General features: G+C 36.8%; 1 protein-coding gene across 8 annotated transcripts in view; it reads right to left on the bottom strand.

The window, feature by feature from the left end:
- LOC126285388 (tubulin gamma-1 chain) overlaps positions 1–19723 on the bottom strand; it is a 64761-nt gene that overhangs the window by 17680 nt on the left and 27358 nt on the right. For all 8 annotated transcript variants that reach the window (XM_049984728.1, XM_049984731.1, XM_049984727.1 and 5 more), the window contains 2 exons: positions 12388–12499; positions 3806–3937 (listed from right to left, as the gene is read on the bottom strand). In XM_049984728.1, coding sequence (XP_049840685.1) covers positions 3806–3937; positions 12388–12499 — 244 coding nt within the window. The remainder of the gene's footprint in view (positions 1–3805; positions 3938–12387; positions 12500–19723) is intronic.

The following is a 19723-nucleotide window of genomic DNA, read 5'->3' as shown; positions in this document are numbered from 1 at the left end:
TTATATTTGAATTGATGGATGTCACAATTTTTTTGTTTTCCCATTGCTGGGGATTAGACTGGCATGTACATTACTAACCAACTACTCAATTTTTCTTTGTACTATGACAATTCTACCTATACGCTACAACTTTGTCAGTAAGCTCTACAACAGCTTGGTGGATGAAGGGGATAAATGTAAGTAAGACATGCATTAAGACCACAAGACTGGGAGTCACATTTGTCATTTGCGTGAAGTAAGCAGATGGAAGCTTGTTTAAAAATTTCTACAATATACAGTGTAACAAAAACAGTGGGAAGTCGAAGATAGAATAACAACAGTGTGGAAAGGATAGACTTATCATATAGAGATGGTATCAGTGGCCACGTGTGTGAGTTGTGCTTGTGTTAACATATTAGAGTTTTTCTACTTCTGACAAAGGACTTAGTCCGAAAGCTGAATATTTCTAGTATTCTTTTTCACTGTGCCTTTCTACAACTCAGTGCCACCTCTATGTAGTGAGTAGCAATCCATAATTTCCATTTTGTTTTACCAAAAATGTCTCATATTTCAGGACAGATTATGCCAACTCTGTTTCAGTGTTAAGAATGTGCATGGCCTGCTCCTTGATATCATGGTTACAGAGAAGGTGAAGAAATAGCATAAAGGGGGAACTGAAGGAATTGAAATAAGAAAGGGAAATCATGTAATAGTAGAGCTGAGATGGGAGACGTCATACGGAGAATTAATGACAGTCATTCTTTCTGTGCACCATTTATAATGGAACAAAACGGGACACAATAATAATGCAGCATGAAATACTTTCCACAAAACACTGTAAGGAGACTCCCTGAAGCGCAGATTTAGAGTTCAATGCGTGCTTCAATATCTGTGTCGTCCAATTCCCAATCCTTGCCCAGTATCAGCTATTTCAGATATGGAAAGGTGCGGCACCTTTCCCATAGCCTCAATAACCACAAATCAGTGTCTTCCACCCCTTCACCTGTTACTAGTCCATGCTGACCTCTTGCATCCAGAGCAGCTTCACATTTTTCTTGTTGCAACTCCGCCTTAGTTCATCTGTGTTTTATTCCTCCCTCTCTCTTTTATCTTCCACCTTCCCATATACCATTTTTCACAACATTCCTAATAAACTCCTATCGTAGACCTAACTATCCTGTATAGCTGCCACCTACATCTTCTTTATGTGTTTACACATAGCACTACACCTCTTGCATATCTCCACCACCTACTCTGATCAAGATCAATATTTTTCTCACTTTGCCACAGTTAGGAGGCAACACTGGGTGTGTTGGCACATCATCATATCTTTTATGGACCTGTCTACTGTGCAGTAGTGTCTCTTCTGCTTTCTAATCCTCATACACCCGATTATATTATATTATATTATATCCTCGATTCCTTTTAAGTTTCAATGGGTAATATTTGTGTAAGATCACACAACGCAAGTAAGGAATAGTTCTATAAAACCTTATCCTGCACTTTAGCTTGCAAAAATTTAAGAAAAGAACAGACAACATAAATCAAGATTTCTTTGGTAGAGAATATTTCCATCGCTTAGCGAGACATACCTCATATTCCACACACAGCTTTTGAAAGCTAATCTTTCTATCTCGATTACACTTCTGCTTTCATTAACATTCCAGATTTTAAGAAGTGTCAAAACAATTAAAAGCAAACCCCTTTAACACCTCTTGCCCAATAATTCAGTGCGAAATTTATTTTGATGTGCTAAATTTAACACCCTTTAACATTTTAATATATGTAATATTAGCTCATTTCTCTGTTGGTGTGTGGGGATGTTAAGTTATGTACAACTGCTGTTTTCCTATTCCAATTGTAAACGATTCATGAGAAGAATAACTGCTGGCAAGTCCCAACGTCAGCTCCCGTCACTCTAATTTTTACTTCCAAGATCTTTTCACGAGATGAATGCATTACATTGGTTGACTTAGGTGAAGAGAAACTGAAATAAACCTGCAATTTACCACATTTCCGTTGTACTCATCAAAATGTTCAAAATCTCTGTGGGAACGCGCGCGCGCACATGCACAGAGAGAGAGAGAGAGAGAGAGAGAGAGAGAGAGAGAGAGAGAGAGAGAGAGAGAGAGAATAATTATTTAAACAAAAAGTAAGTTTTTATACACCATCTTTTTAAATCAGACTAAGAGGTAGAAAACAATTTCTCCTCACTCCATACAGGTAATCTTAAAAATTTGTGCTTGTGAACTTTCAGTAGCTTTGAAAATATTTGTATGATTTGAAATGAAAAACATGGGGTACATGCAATACATGAATGATGAATGAATAGTTCACCTCCTTACTATTATCCATTTTATGCGCCCCAAATCTTTTGCCATATATCTTACAAGTATTTCCACAGCTATTAAAAATCGACAGTCACACTTTTTCAGGACTATATGTATGCAGTTAGGAATTTGTATTGGACTACAAGAAATTATACAGTTTTTATTCCCCATTTAAAAATGTGGTCTATTACAAATTGACACTATAAAAAAGAATAGATTGCTACTCACCACATATTGGCAATGCTGAGTCACAGACAAGTATAGCAAAAAGCCTACTAAATAACAACCATTGACTCTGGCCAGCAAGGTCGGTGTGCGAGCAACTGTGCATGATAGACAATCAATCTGGTTGATGGGGTAAGAAGGAGACCATAGTATTGTGCATGTGAAAACTCTTACCTACAATATATCCTACATTCCCGTAACCCCCCCCTCCCCCCCCCCCCCCCCGACTTAAACCTTTGTAACTGTCCAACCCACCTATCACCCTACTCAACTCCCACTCCAGCACTACACAGCCTTATATTCTACAAAAGCACCCACAGTCTCTTTATTTCTCATTTCTCTCCTTTGCCACATCCTTAACCCCCTTCCTCTCCCCTGCCCTACCCCGTTCCCAACACATCTCTCCCACAAGCAGTAATTTACCGAACCCCACCCCCACTCTGCCATGCCTCTCCCTGCCCATGCCGCCTCCTTACTCCCATCACTCAGATTGTTTCTCCTAACATGGGCAGTTGCTTGCAGTCCAGCCTCAGCAGACAGAGACATTGGACATGTGTTTGTGAGTTGTACTTGCATGAGTGTGTGTGTGTGTGTGTGTGTGTGTGTGTGTGTGTGTGTGTGTGTACTTTAGAAGAAGGCCTTTTGGTCAAAAGCTCACTGTTAAGCAGTCTTTGTGTTGTGCCTGTCTGTGGCTCAACATCTCAATTATATGGTGAGTAGCAATGTCCCCTCCTCGTTATATCGCCATTATTGCACCTTGGATTTTCCATTGTATATTACAAACTGATTTTTATTTAAGTAGTTAATCTCTTTTCACCTAAACTAAAGTCATTTTACTGCGTCAAAAACTTCATTTGGAATGCAATTATGTTACCTGCAACACATGTTAAAGCGCCTACATGCGAATGCAGTCCCCCAGTCCTCTCTGCCCAGTCAGACTTCAGCATGAGAGGAAATGATGGCTCTGTATGTGTACTTCGAAATAAATAAAAGTTTGAAGGTACAGCTAAAATTATCAGTACCTTTTTGTGTGTGTGTGTGTGTATCTGTTTTCCTACATGCAAGTTGTTGTTCTTCCTTACATATCAGTCTTTCCTCTGGATGTGACACATGTAAATATATCAGAATCAACCTTCATGGAACTCTTTGGCAACATGGAGTCTCACTGTTAATTTTGAAAAGAACCAAGTACTTCCCAAAGTTAAACAATTACACACATTATGCAAAAAATTACATTAATAAACAAGGAGCCACAGCAGCCAAATACTAACCTGTATGATATTCAGTATAGAGATGTAGCAATGTGCTGAAGTACGGTCATGGACAGTTGATACCATCATGTTTTTTGGTTGAAGAAGACGCCTCATAACATCTAATACAGTAGTTTTCCTTACAGATGCTGCCTAAAACCAATTGATGACTCATTATTATTAAAATACTAGAATACTTTATTTCAATGATTTTACAATGGAAATTATTACACACACACACACACACACACACACACACACACACACACACACACACACACACACACCTCTACCTTTCAGAGTAGCTGCCGATTTCAAATAACTTGTGCCTTACTGCCAACAAATTTTTGTCAGCAGCTACTCCTTATAAACATGGAGGGTCGGCATTAAAATATTACCCCAGGATGCACTGAAAAAGGGTCTACAACTAGGTCATTGCTCTATATTTTAATCTTGTTTTCACAATCAGAATATTGATACAATCACACCGACTGCATATATATTTAAGTTTCCATGCAATTACAACAAGCACCAACATACAGTAAAACTTCATTTATACTTTTTCAACAAATTACAGGTTGGAGGGGCATAAGTGTGAAAAACGTATATATGAAAAATAGCACCATACTATCAAATTAATTGGTAAAAACAATTGAAAAATCCAGTAAATAAAAAGTTACATTCTCCAAACATTACATAGGCTTACTACGTACCATACTTAACAAAGATATAAAGAAAAATGTAAATCCCGGCTATTACCAGGAGCGACTTCTGAGGTAGTGCCACTGTGCCATGGCACCACTTGTATAAAAACGAAATAAAGAGAAATTTATGCAAACTGCGCATAAAACATTGTTTTGGAGTATGTATTTTCTGATTTGAAGAGGCATGTTTTACGGCGCACGCTTTTGCAGTAGTTTTCTGAAGCTTGGAGCCTAACTGCAGATTGCCACCATCTGCCCTCATAAGGACTGTGTGAAAGGCTCAGCTGTTTGTTTCTGCACACTTCTTATTATGAGAGGAAGTGCCATAGCTAGTATGGCTCGAAGCTTCACACTCTTTCTGCCACAGAGCAGTAAAGTGCAGGACCTGTAAAAGCACTATTTGCCATCTAGCGAGCATGTTAGAATACATCGGTATGCAAATATCTTGTAATCCAGTTTTACAATCTTTATGCTAGTTAATGCTAATGCATTCCTAAATGCTAATTAATGCTTAATTAAATTGAATACAGAAATGATTCACTTAAACATCATTATAATTAGCTATATGTATATTTCACAACAGCTGGGCTACTGCTACCGGAAAAAAAAAAAACCACACACCAACATATTCACCACCGGTTGAGCATTTGTTTTCCAAACAAAGGTGTAGTATTTCTGTTTATACTCGTTATGTTTGTGTATTATAGTTCTCTACAAACACATCGTAGTTATTGCAAGGTCAGGTAATTGACCATATATAGCTGTCTGCACAGTGTTATCTTTAAGGGAAAATTCAGTTGACTGTGAAAATAGCAAACATGAACAAAGTAAATGAGCTATTACAAATGCCATTTAGTGACAGGACTCTCAGATAAAAAACACTAGGTAGGCCACTCCCAAATTTGAATCTCTAGCAGCAAACAAAAATTCGATGCCCTAAGTTCAATCCAGAAATTTACCAAAAGCAGAAATGGATCTGTGGTTGTGAAGAAAGAAACGCTGTTTTTTGTTTTCCTTGTGTGTTATGTGGGAGGGGGGAAGAGATATTAATTGGTGTAAGACCAGAATAACTGATATTGGGCTTATATTGTCTAAAATGAAAGTTCATGAAATGTCAAAGAGACACACGAATAACATGCTTAGTCTTTCATTTCTAGAGAAAACCAACATTCAGCAGAAATCAGATTCACAATATAGACAAACAACCGACAGCCACAACAAATGTGTAGAAAAGAATATACATATATTCGGTTCTGTGGTGCTTTGGAACTGGCTATCAGGGATGACGCTGAATCTGATGCATCTCAAAGTAAGGTGGTTTTTCGTGAGGTAATTCAGTTCAGTGCGTAACTGCATTAACATCTTCAAGTTTATCTCATTCAAGCATCAGTGTTCAAAGACATTTCTAAGACTGTTCAGAATGAACTACTGCAATGCACATTGCAAGCCGTGATGAAGTTCGTAAAAAAATAAAATGTGCCAATTATGTTGCAATAATTGCGGATGAAAGCACAGCTGTGTCTTGTGAATTTCAATTGGTAATTGTTTTGCATTATGTTGTTGAGGAACAACTGTTGAAAGATTTTGGAACTTTGTTAATCCGGAAAGTCAGCATGCTTATTCTATAGCTGAGAGTATTCTGAAAGAAATTGAACCATTAATTGGCAATGATGAGCATAACTAATAGCTCAGAGTTACAATATTGAAAACATGGTGAGTGGCAAGTCGAATGGGGTTCAGAAATTAAAGATAAACAACCAAATGCAAACTACATCCATTGTTATACGCATCAGTTCAACTTTATATCTATGGCATCCTCTGTTAATCAGAAAGCTCGCGTCTTTTATGCATGCCTTTCAGATAATTATTTTCCTTTTATAACTCGCCACAGAGATCAAAAGTTTTACATAGCATTATTCAAAAAAGCTTGTCCCATTTGTGTGACGAGATAGAATTACCATTCGCGAGTAGTAAAAGATGTTTTAGGAAACAGAGAAAAATTGTATTACTGTTATGAAGTCTCTGAAACAAACGAGAGTATAAAACTATCTCCTACTATTGAAAAAGCTGGTTCATTAAAAAAAAAAAAAAAAAAAAAAAAAAAAAAAGACTGCAAGATAACGAAGTCATTTTCTGGCTATAATTTTTCTATAAGATAATGCATCATGCAGATGTATTTTTTAATCAGGTTCAGAAAAAAGAAAGCTAGGCCTGAACTGAGAGCAGTTGCATTTCTTTCGCTGATTCTAGAGGATGAACTTTGTGACACATTCGATTACAAGACTGTTAAACATGACACTGCTAATCACGGCACCTATCTCGACATCAGAAGCTAAGCGGTGCTTTTCAATACTCAAGAGAATTAAAAGGTTCCTACAGAACACCATGAAAGAAGAATGAGTGCCTTAGGGATGCTATCCTGTGAAAAATCATTCGCGTGTAAAATTGAACATTTCAATCTGAGATGATAGATTTACTGGCAACAAGGAGGAGCAACGAACTTATTTACTGTACCATTCCTACTAATTATTTTGAAGCTGTCTTCCCAAAGTCATTGAAGTTTCTGCTTTTGTTGAGTACAATGCTTTTAGTTTTAAATGTTGGTAATTTGATTAAATTTGCTTTGCAAAATCTAGATTACAAGTTTGAATAATTTATACATGCTCTATTATTCCTCGTACTGGCACTCATGTTGTGGACACTTTTCTGGTAGTTGGCACGAACGTAAACTAATGAGGAGTTCTGGCTGTCGAGGGGAGAAGAGTGGAGTGGGGGGACAAGCCGCACCTCCCTCTCGCAAGGCTCGCAGACTACATCCATGTTCTGTGTTCCTGGGTAGGCAGGATCAATGTAATAATGTACATATGGATGACTCATTCCATCTGATGTTGAGAGAATCATATTCGAACCCTGTGACAAAGCAACATTGCTCCCTGCACTCATTTCAGTATAAGAAAAGGAAACAACCAGCACGCACAACTCAAAGCAAAGCGGAGCACATAAATCATTTGGTAACAGCTAGAGCGCAATTGTTAGCTGAGGTGAGTGGTAGTTCAGGCCCAATATCCACTGGTACCTTAAACAATCAACCAAGCAGATTCAGACGGATGTAGGTTGCAGTAGGTACTGGGAGATGAAGAAGCTCGCACACGATAGAGTAGCATGGAGAGCTGCATCAAACCAGTCTAAGGATTGAAGACAACAACAACGACGACGACGACACCTTAAATAAGTATACATCAAAACACCCCCTGCTTACGACTGCCACGTTGAAGTGACAGAACATACCCTGTGAAGAGTGAAGAATTGTGCTGTTGATACATGCATTTGTGTATGCGAGAGAGAGTCTTGGAGTTAGTGTTATTTTTTATATCTCATGCAGCCATGCGAAAAAGATAGCTAAAGCAAATCTATCTATCTCTCTCTCTCTCTCTCTCTCTCTCTTTCACACACACACACACACACACACACACACACACACACACACACACACACACACAAACACACACACAAACACTTGCTATCATAAGAAGGGCACTATTTTAGTACATGTTTATTTCTGTTTCTCTATATTTCTGTTTGATATAATATCTTGTGAAATTATCGAGAAAATTCCGCAATATGTTCCATGCTACCAACAAAGTTTTTTTTTTGCACCACCAATGGAATGCCTCAGCAGCCACCACTGGGTATTACACTGTTATCAAATATTTCACCATAGTTCCTTCATAATGGCCGACAACGACAATACTATTCTCTGCACTTCAATTTTACTTACGGCAACAGCGGTGTAGTGAGCTGATGTTGGCAACACCATCTTCATATAATGCAAATGTTTTGTTATGAAATGTTCATTTTATGAGTATAACTAATTTACTGAGCGGACAAGGATACATACAAGAATCTGTCAACCACAGAGCAAAAACAGATTTAATTATTTACTTCGTGGTGAAATGAATTCCCAGCAATGAATGGTTGTTGCCAACATCAACACACTACGCCACCGATGCAGTAAGTAAAATTATACCTGGTCTGCAGTCGCGTGCACTGCAATTGCATTTGCAAGAGAAGCAGAAGAAAAGGACACATACTTGGGTGGAGCCGTGGACTTTAAGGCAAGATGTGAAACTTAAAACAAAATTTGCTATGGTAGCTGCAAGTCAAGGACAAAGTCACATGAAAATCCCTTTGGGAATGGACGAGAGTACATTTCAATATGTGCTCAAGAAAGTGGCTCCTCATATAATGAATCTGAACACATTCCTCAGAAATACTAAATCCACAAAAGACAGACTTATCGTAATACTGTCATTTCTAGCTACTCTAGTTTGCAGTATTGGTACGGCTTTCTAACGCTGCAGAGCACATTGACGAAAATAATACCAGAAACATTTGAAGCACTGAAGGAGGAATATGTGAAGGCAAATAAATTTAATACATACTGCAGTCATGAAAAATTTTTATATTTTCAGAAGCTATAAATTTTCTCCTTTATATTCCTGGGGGTATATCCTGGCCATACTTCATGGCCAATAGCATCTGCAATTTTTTTTTTATAGCTCTCACATTTTATTCTGTTTTTGTGTTAGGGGTGTCTTAAGCTACACAGTGCTTCATCTGTCTCAAATATTTCTATCAATTTCGTTATATGTGCGACGCACCATGTCAATTTGGAAGTCGTATTGATAACATTGTAACAGGCAGCTGCAGCAATGCTACTGCTCCAAGCAGTTGATTTCTCCATGCAGTAAACATAAGATGAATGCTTCCTTTGATCAAATCTAAGGCCAGGTGCTGTATTTGATCAAAGAAAATTTGACCAATGCCTAACTTTGACAAATTTCCTTATTACACTATCAAATTTTGTTATAGTCTAATATTGTCCTTACCAATCCACTTCCCGGCAACCCACTCTGAAGCACCGCATCATTAACTTGTGCACACGGTGGATATTTCGCCCGGGCACAAAAAACGTAAAAGTTAGAAAAATGTATAAATGAAGTTTTACTGTGTTTATTCCTTGAATGCCATAAATTCTAGAAAATGCCTGAAATACTAAGTTCATATAATCAACTCGTGCACAATGAGTAAGTATATATTCAATGAAAAAAGTCATTAGAACTCTGACAAGAATTAGCATGACAGCATTTGTTAACTCCGAAACTCCAAGGTTATTTCGGAGTCATTACATTCAAATTATTGATGATTCAAATTATAACACACAGAATCAACACTTTGGCTACAATGCATGTTGTTGCTACATGCCGTGCTGATCGCTAACTTGTTATTTTCTCGAATCCTTTGCTGAGCATCTTGTGTTGTGAACCTTGGTGCCCGCACCATCCGAAACTGAATATTTCTGAAGAGCTGCAGTGACATTTTCTATAACCAAATCACAGTATTTATTTTATCTCAGTTGTGGAAAAAACTTGGTTACTCGTGTATTTAAATTTCCTGAATTTCAAACTTTTTTACAGATCGATTACTGCCGAATACACAGATCGTGCAAGTCCTTGTTGGTGTTTCAGATTTTCACAGTTCCAGCAGTCTGACATCATGATAGGTGTGTGTCCACAACTAATATGTGAGTCTTCAGGTTTACATCAGCGGTTTCAAATGTAGCAAAGTGGGGTATTTGTATCTGTTTCGATATCTTTCATGGAATAAATAAATTTGCAAATTATTTTTGGACACCACTTTACTGGCTATGTTTTCTAAATCATTCTACTGATTTCTATAGTGCAGTTAGTTTCGTTGACCCCCCCTTTTTTTCTAGAACAAATTAATGTTTACGATTCTGAAGTACCATGTTCCCTAAAAATTTTGATCCTACGAATAAACTAAACTTTTGCTGAAACATTGACTTAGTATACTAGTTTAACCCTCCTAGTATCACTGAGGTCAATATGACACATAAGCACACTGAAAATATGTACCTCCCTTACTTCCAAAACTATTATTTTCACAATTATGACTTATTTATTCAATGATTTATTCAATTGTATCAATGAAGCTTTGTTCATTTTTATGTTTAAAACACATTAAAATTTATTCGTGATTTTAGGACTCACTAGGAGAAGTGGGACAGGCTCACTTTTTGGAATCATCTATGTGATATGGTAGTTTAAGGTCCCAGGTATCACACCCTGGTGGGTCCTTGTTTGCAAGTAATTGACAAAATGAAATTTCGGAATTTAACATAATCCTCTACTACTTTTTAAAGGAAAAATTACACAGACCAGTCACGTAGCATCATGGTTATAGTACCAACTGCTTATGCAAAAGGTTGTGGGTTTAAATCTCATCAATACTGAAATGACTGATCATTTTCGTCACTGTATTAACGTTTTCGGTTGCTCTCATTTTTTCTTCCTATATTTCTTTTTCCAGTTCGAATCTTTGTGCTTGTGAACTTAATTATTTTTATTTATCATAATATTTAAACATTTGAAAAAATGTTAGTCTGTTGGTTAAAAAACAAAATATGAAATAATCTCTTTGTGTTGACTGTGCGATGGTGCAAAAAATGTGATTTTCACTACAAGATTTTCATTTCTTTGGATGGTAACTGTCACATAAACATTTAAAACACAGACTCATATTGCACTGTGGACAAAATAGGAAAGATGAAATTTTAAACAAAAGAGATGATGAAACTGAAGAAATTAAACTGATGTTAATACATGGAAATCACATGCACAAAGAGTCTGTGGCAAAGGAATTATAGGAAGAAAAAAATGAGAGCACCTGAAAATGTTAATATAGTGATTAAAACAATTTGACAAAGAAACAGCAATTTATAAATGTATTTAAATCAATTAATTGAATAAATATAATGATCAAAGTCATTTCAATAAAGATTTAAAAATTTCAAAGAACTTTTCAGGAGATTCAAACCCATGACCTCTTGCACACGAGACTTGTACTATGACCATTACACTTCGCAACCAGTCTACATAAAGCTTCTTTTTTAAAATTGTAGAGCAGCACATCAAATTTTGAAACATTTTTCTTCATCGATTACTCACAAATGGGAGTGAGGCCTACCAGAGTTAAATGGCATCAGGGTGTAACTGGGACCTTCACCTGCACCAACATATACATGGTTTCAATAATTTGATCCCACTCCTGGGGACCTCTTCTTGTGAATACCACTTGTGTCTGTATGACCCCAATTTAAACTGTTTGTTTGTATCTTGACTGAAATGTTTATGAAAATAGAATGATGACTGTCATGGTGAACAGCTGATGTATGAAACACCTCCAACATAGAAAATATTACATCCTGCTTATTTTTGAACCTATTTTCAGGGTTTCTTGCCACAGATGATGTTTTACTGGTCCTAACACCACTGGGTTTGATATGATCCCAATGTAAATTCCTTTTTTATTTCTTGAATGTAACAAAATAGAATGACAACTGTTGCAGTGAGCAACTGTAATGTATATTTTTGTGCTAGCTTACTAAAATACTGCCAATAAAATGCAGGCTAGTCAGAAATTTGACTAGCCTGCATTTTATATTTCCTCTAGAAGAGTAAGTATATAACTAGGAATCAACATCAACTCCACATTGGAAAAAGGGTGCTTGGCTGCCCATCAATCACATGGCAGGAAGTTGGGTAAAGAAGAGATCTCTGCAATCTCACATGTTATATGTTCTGAATTGAATTAAAGTATATGAATATATAAGGGAAATCCCTTCTTCCCTTTCTTTCCCCTCTCTCCACCCTGATGAAGGAACATTTATTCCGAAAGCTAGGAACGTAAATTTTCGGTTGTTTTTGCGTATCTATCGGCTGTACTGAGCTGAGGTAAGTACTGGCCAGCCCCTCTATCTCTTTGTTAGTATTTGTTTCACATCTTAATATTACAAATCCAAGATATTTTTATAGTTACCTCTTGGTCTGTTGTAAGCGGTGTATAGCCTGTCATCAGAAAATGAAGACGTGGTGTTGGAATTAATGGAGCTATGAGGCCAATAAGATCGTTGTTCATGTAGGATGGGTACCTGAACAAAAAAGATGCAGCAGTTTTAAATTCTTCATTCACAAACCAATTATGTATACTGAACAATGCAAAGTTATATAATAAAATTATTAGTACTATCCTTCACACTCACCAAATCATATTCTAAAATCAATTTTGTTCTTATCAGTGTTATGAACCAACACTTGTGATTACTTAGCACTCATCTCTGATTCTGTTTGGTGTTACCACTGATTAACATGACTCAAGTTGGGTTTTCATTTATTTTATTATGCAGATTGCTTTTAGTTTTGTCTTTAGTATTCAATTTAAGAGTTGCTGGAATTTATGAACTTATGTACAGCATAATTTTCAATATATTCAGGCTCTAAACTATCTGACATCAATACATGCTAAGTCAAAGCAGCTGTTGGCCTCAGTTAGCAGAAATCTTACTGTCAGAGAAAACAAACTGCTGCGAAGGTATGTAAGCCTATATTAGGCTTAAGGACCAGCAGAAACTATGGCAATCGACCAACATTTCTTTTTAAACTCTCCCCTACTTTCATAGCTGTTGACATGATTGTAGATTTCAATCTCTCCCAAATATAAAACAGTGTTGTAATTATTGTCTTGAGTCAGAAGTTGTGTGTGATTAATAGAACAACTAGAGGAAATCAGTTTATTCTTTCACATCCTGCTGTGGCATCTCATCAAGTTTGCCTATTTGCTTGTCACAAGTGAATGACTTGTTATGAGATTGTTAAACTGTTTTGATACTGTGTGTATGATGTACCAAAAGGAACCAACCTGTAGTATTCTTAAATGAGTAGGATGTTGAAAAGTAGCACCTGAAAATCACACACAAGTTAGCTGTTGCTCCTTAGTGTTATATATTTGACGGGCAGTAGAGTAAGGGAAAGTCTGACACACTTCTTAAGTTCAGAAACAAATATGTACAGTAATCTGCCACTAGAGCTCATCTCTGAAGTTCCTTACCCTCATACTACTTCTCCTGTTATTTTACACACCACTCCTCCCTTATCCAAAGCTTTTACTTCCACTGTCCATATTCTTCCAAACCATCCCTCTTTTCTCCAATATCACCTTTTCAGCCTCGTTATGCTACTATCACTGAGAGCCAGCTGCATCCCATTCTTATGTCCCCAGTAACTTCCCACACACATCACTAACCATAGCCCCCTCTTGTTGTCATACCACCTCTCTTCTCTCATTCATGTTGGTCTGAGTAATCAGAACCAGTGTCACCATAACAGAAGGGGGATATATCCATTCATCAACCTACTATAGGTAGTGGCAGCCTTTCCTCATTATTCATTTGTACCGCTAGCAAAAAAGGACTTACCAAAACAATATGTGAACTAAAGAATGCTATTTGTGAAAAATGTTTAGCTACCTGGATCTGCATCGTTATCTTCAGGTTCCAAACATAAAAATGGATACAGGTAAACACAAGAACTATTAACAACTTATTATGCAACACAACATCTAGATTCTATTCAAGAGTTTTTCAACTCAAGAGAACAGTTCCAACAATCAATCATAACAACTCACACAAACTACTCAATCAATTATCTTGGATTCCTTCATATTCCTTTCTTCAAGTGAATTAGGTTGCTTCCAGGTCCTTCCAGGTCAAGCGGCCCAAAACAAGGTTCCCACTCTACTGTCTCCGATTTTGACAATTTTTTTTCCAAGATCTACATATAGCTATTACGTAAAAGCACATCAAATTGCAGCTTGATAAGTAGTCTGGTGTGCTCACTAGCCATGCTTATGCGAAAACCACTTTTTCCATATCACAATGGATATGAATAAATCACATACTGTTGCTGCTGATCTACGGGGACTCCCATGCTGGAACTCTGTGACTCTGCTCAACGTTTTTGCTACAGCAGTCTAATTGCTGGACATGTACCCCGTGTACAGCAGATTTATCAATTTGCTGTCAAAGTAGCTTAAAAATCTTACTTTGACAAATTTGGGTCGTGTTACGACTACTTGTTCAGTAAGATAGACTGGTTTTCTATGCCGTTTTTCTTTCCTCATTTGCAACCAGCCAGCAACGTCATAAGGCCGTGAAAGTGGCACCTTGATTACTCAAATAATTACTGAGCTATCAAAGATTAAAATCAATTCAAAAAATTCCTTCACCTATTTTTGTCTGATTTTCAAAAGGCTGTATCTCAAAACGGTCATCTCGAATTCAATTTTTCTTTGCACCACAAAAAAAAGGCTAATTTTGTTTGATCAGGAAAAGTTTGTTTCATTTTTTAGGCAAACCAGCTCAGAGATGAAGTGATCGAATGGCATTACTGGCATTCGGCCACCTTTGTGCAAGTCTTTATTTGATGTCACTTTGGCAACTTGTATGTTGTTGTTGTTGATGATGATGATGATGAACACGACAAAACTGGAATTTAACCCAAAACCCCTGCATGGCAGTCAGCCACAGTGACCACTCAACTACAGAGGAATTAAGATGTTGAAAAACATGTTTTGGCCGCTATTAGGTGTGAAGCATTTGTGGACATTTTGTGACTAGGCACATTGGGAAATGATGCAACATTTGTTGAAGTTATTATTACTCGCCTTTGTTATTCTGAAAATAAAAGTAGTGTTGCTCAGCCTTTGACCTGCCATGCTTCATACCTAATAGCAGCCAAAACATGTTTTTCGACATCTTTATTCCTCTGTAGCTGAGTGGTCACTTGGGCTGACTGCCATGCAGAGGGTCCGGGTTAAATTCCCTGTTTTGTCATCATCATCATCAAAAACATACATACATACATGTTACCTAAGTGATATCAAATAAAAAGACTTGCACAAAGGTGGCCGAACAGCCCATGTTGGGGTCTCCTGGCCAGTAATGCCATTCCAACACTTCATCTCTGAGCTGGTTTGTCTCAAAAATGAAACAAACTTTTCCTGATCAAACAAAATTAGCCTTTTTCATGGGTGTAAAGAAAAATCGAATTCGAGATGACCGTTTTGAGATACAGCCTTTCGAAAATCAGACAAAAATAGGTGTAGGAATTTTTTTGAATTGATTTTAATCTATCTTTAATCTGTCAGTAATTATTTGAGTAATCAAGGTGCCACTTCCACGGCCTTATGACGTGCAGGCTGGTTGCAAGTGAGGAAAGAAAAATGGCATAGAAAGCCAATTTATCCTACTGAACAAGTAATCAAAATATGACCCAAATTTGTTAAAGTTAGATTTTTGAGCTACTTTGACAGCAAATTAATAAATCTGCTGTACATGGGGTACATGTCCCACAACTAGACTGTTGTAGCAAAAACGTTGAGCAGTCACAGAATTCCAGCATGGGAGTCCCCGTAGATCAGCAGCAACAGTAAAGCTAACTTTGTGATTTATTCATATCCATTGTGATACAGAAAAAGTGGTTTTCACATAAGCATGGCAAGTGAGCATACCAGAGTACTTATCAAGCTGTAATTTGGGTGCTTTTATGTAAGAGCTATATGTAGATATTGGAAAAAATTTTGTCAAAATCGGAGACAGTCGAGTGAGAACCTTATTTCAGGCCACTTGACACGGAAGGACCTGGAAGCAACCTAATTCAGTTGAAGAAGAGAATATGAAGGACTCCAAGATAATTGATTGAGTAGTTTGTGTGAATTGTTATGACTGATTGTTGGGACTGTTCTCTTGAGTTGAAAAACTCGAGAATAGAATCTAGATGTTGTGTTGCACAATGAGTTGTGAACAGTGCTTGTGTTTACCTGTGTCCATTTTTATGTGTGGAACCTGAAGACAACGATGCAGATCCAGGTAGCTAAACATTTTTCAAAAATAGCACTCTTTTGTTGACGTATTGTTTTGGTAAGTACTTTTTTGCTAGCGGTACAAATGAATAATGAGGAAATTATTTTAGTTTGTTTTTGTGCTATATTGGAATTCACAACAGCACTTTTCACCGTCTATGAATAGTCAAATTTTTTCAGGTGAAAATATTCAGCATACACTCTTTGGATTCTAAATTACACACTGCTTTAGCAGTTAAACTTTTGTAATCTTCTTTAATTGGACTGATTGTAGCTGTCTGTGTTACATTTTGGTGAATAGTACAGAAACAGGCTGAATGTGTTCCCATAATTCCCACTGCAATTCACTATTTTGGTCTAAAGTCACGGAATGTAGACAATCCAATTTCCTGTTCATTTTGAAGTACATAAGCAGCAATTATTTCTCTCAGACAACAAATACTTCAGCACTGAAAATTACTTTCCATCTACTCTAATAAACAGAAAGTCTTTTTTCCTGCACACAGCCTCTGGAATCTTTTTTGTCATATTTATTCTTTGGTAGTACTTGCGCATAGTTTTCAGCCTTTAACTTCCTAGAAGCTTTCATTGTTTCTGGAACATCAAACTCTGCCATCACTTCTTTTATTGTCCAACTTTGAGGTGGTAATGTCAAAATCTGCAATTTTACTATCTGCTCCGACAATCACAAACTTTCTTCCATATTAGACGTTTGAAATTTTTTTCGCCCCAAGCAGCAGAATGTTTTGTGCAAGCTTTTCACTTGCCTTCCTTTTTTCATAACCTCTGTCAGTCCTGTTGAAATTTCAGAGCAGAGCTCCCAATAGCAGTTAGGCATGTAACAAGTTATTCCGATGCATTTACTTCCTCTGCTTCATCTTCTGGCTGCGACGAATATGACTTTTGTTGTAACGGTTATTTGGGTGCAAACTATTATCGATGTGTTGAACATATTTCCTGACGTGGTTTACCATTGCTCTCTTTGTGGCTTTCAACTGATCAGCGATTCCAAAATAACAACCCATAAGCCCTTTTTCGCAAAATGATTATTTAAAACAACATAAATTGTGTAGAAGTTCATACCTATCAGAAGTAACGCTTTATGATGAAAGCATATTTGGGAATTTTGCAACAAGACTTAATTCACTTCTTAAATTAAGTAATTGTTGCTGTTATGCTGAAAACTCTGTTGCTTTGAAAACTTTTTGAGATGCAAATGCCATCGTAGGTGGCATGCAGAATTATTGCCAAAACAAATGTTATACTGTTGTCTTTAACATCCAGCAAGCTACAGTTTGTCTCTAGTTTCCACTTGAATGTTTTCAACTATTAAATGTAAAAACACTGGATATTTGAGCTGAATAAAACGTATGTTCATAAATGGTGAAAAGTGTTACGGTAAATTCTGAAATAGCACAGAAACAACCTAAATGAACAAATAAATATTTCTAAAAGTCAAGTGCTGAGCAAATTAATTTTTACCTGAAGAAAAAGAAAATCAAGTAATAAAAGCTTTAAAATGTATTACATCTGTTACAAATATACATATTCACACAAAACCACACATTCTTCGCTCATAATAGTCAAAACATGTTTTTGAAAACTATTATTTTTTAACTGCTTTGTCTAAAAAATGAAACTTTCCCTCACCAAACAAAATGAGCTTTTGAGACGCAGCCCTTTGAAACTCAGACAAAAATTGATGAAGATATATTTTGAATCAACTTTAAATCTTGGATAGCTTGATTTGCTTATCAAGGTGCCACTTGTAGCACAGCCTTATGGCATGCTGGCCGGTTGCAAATGAGAAAAAACAACAGCGTTAGAAAGTCATTCTCTCAATATACAAATAGCCAAAACACAGTACAAATATGTCAACAAGATTTATGAGTTACTCTGATCGCAAATTGTGATAAATCTGCCATACACTGGGTACATGTTCAGCAACTAGGCTGTTGTACCTAAGAAATTGAGCAGAATCAAGTTTCAGCATGGGAGCTCCCTTAGACCAGGAGCTACAGTAGAGCAAACTTTGTGATTTATTCATATCGGACAGGAAAACTGGATTTTACAAGAGCATGGCTAATGAGGCCACAATACTAATTATAAAGCTGGTAATTTGGCATGCCTTCATATAAGAGCTATATGCACACCTTGTAAAAATTTCATTAAAACTGGAGACTGTTTAGTATAGAGGCCACTTGATATGGAATGACCCTTCCCACAGCTCTCTACCTACCTTTGCCTTTGATCCTATTATCAACATTTTTACTGGCATTATTTTTTGTCTAAAATGGTTTCTTCTCTTTTCTTTTTTACCTGGTGTGATGTTTCTTTTATCTCATCTCTTCCTCCATTTTAATATCTACTTCCTGATTCTTCCCCCCTCCTCCTCCCCCCAACATTCCTTCTTCTACACATGCACAAGACAGCTCTGACATAATGGAGTCCATTGTCTATAAAAAAATTGAAAATGTAATATGTTCCTCTTCATATTTTTATTTATAGATATTGTTCCAACTCTTTCTCCTTTCCACGACTTTCTCTTTCTTCCAAACAGTGTAGTTACACCTGCTTTTACAAAACATTCTGACAAGTCTGTGTGTTACCAATATCATCTTTACTTATAAACAAGTAAGCTAATCAGTCATTTTGCTTACTTTACTGTAGTGTGACAATAAATTAAATTACTAGACCATAATTTTGAAGCATTATTCACCAACCGATATATTTTTGGCCTGGCACTGAAACAATGTATATTAAGTGAAATATAAACGATACTCATGTGTTGGGTCACTGCACTGTGTCCAGCAGTTTTTTCTTTGACTAAATCACACACACTTAAGAATAATTATTTAAGGCCTGCAAAATACCTATATAGGGCTATCACTCCCCCTTCATTAGGGTCAAATTGTTTTCCAGCCACAAATTTCTTTAGGACTGGGAATAGATGCCAGTTGGAGAATGTTGAGTCTGGTGAAGAGGAGAAGCATTTCAATAATTCAGTTTTGCCAGTGATAAAGCTGCTCCTTCAGCATGTAGCATGTATATTGTCCACATGGTAAAATAAGATCACTTTTTTTTTGTAATCTGTGGCTTTTCTCATACTTTTTCCACCCAGTTGGTTGAGGAAACTTCCATATTATTTGCCTGTTCCTGATAGTCTATTTGCAAAATAATCAATAAAAAGAATATCTTTTGCAACTCAGAAAACAGTAGCCATAACTTATCTAGCTGGTGTGACTAGATTTGCAGTTTTTGCTCCAGGACCATTGGTTTAAAGCCTCCAAGTGGTTGGTTTGAAGTGCTTAACCCGCATCTTAGCCAAGGCAACATATCAGTACACAAATACAGTTCTTTTTAAAACAACTGAATCATTGCCATGCCCATCTCCAAAACTTGAATTTGGCCAGCATTGGGCAAATATGGTATTCATACAATATTATCCTACAGCTGA

Source organism: Schistocerca gregaria, chromosome 8 (genome assembly GCF_023897955.1).
Source record: "Schistocerca gregaria isolate iqSchGreg1 chromosome 8, iqSchGreg1.2, whole genome shotgun sequence".
Lineage (NCBI taxonomy): Eukaryota > Metazoa > Arthropoda > Insecta > Orthoptera > Acrididae > Schistocerca > Schistocerca gregaria.
Note: the sequence above shows the minus strand (reverse complement) of the source record. Positions and strands in the feature narration are given on the sequence as shown.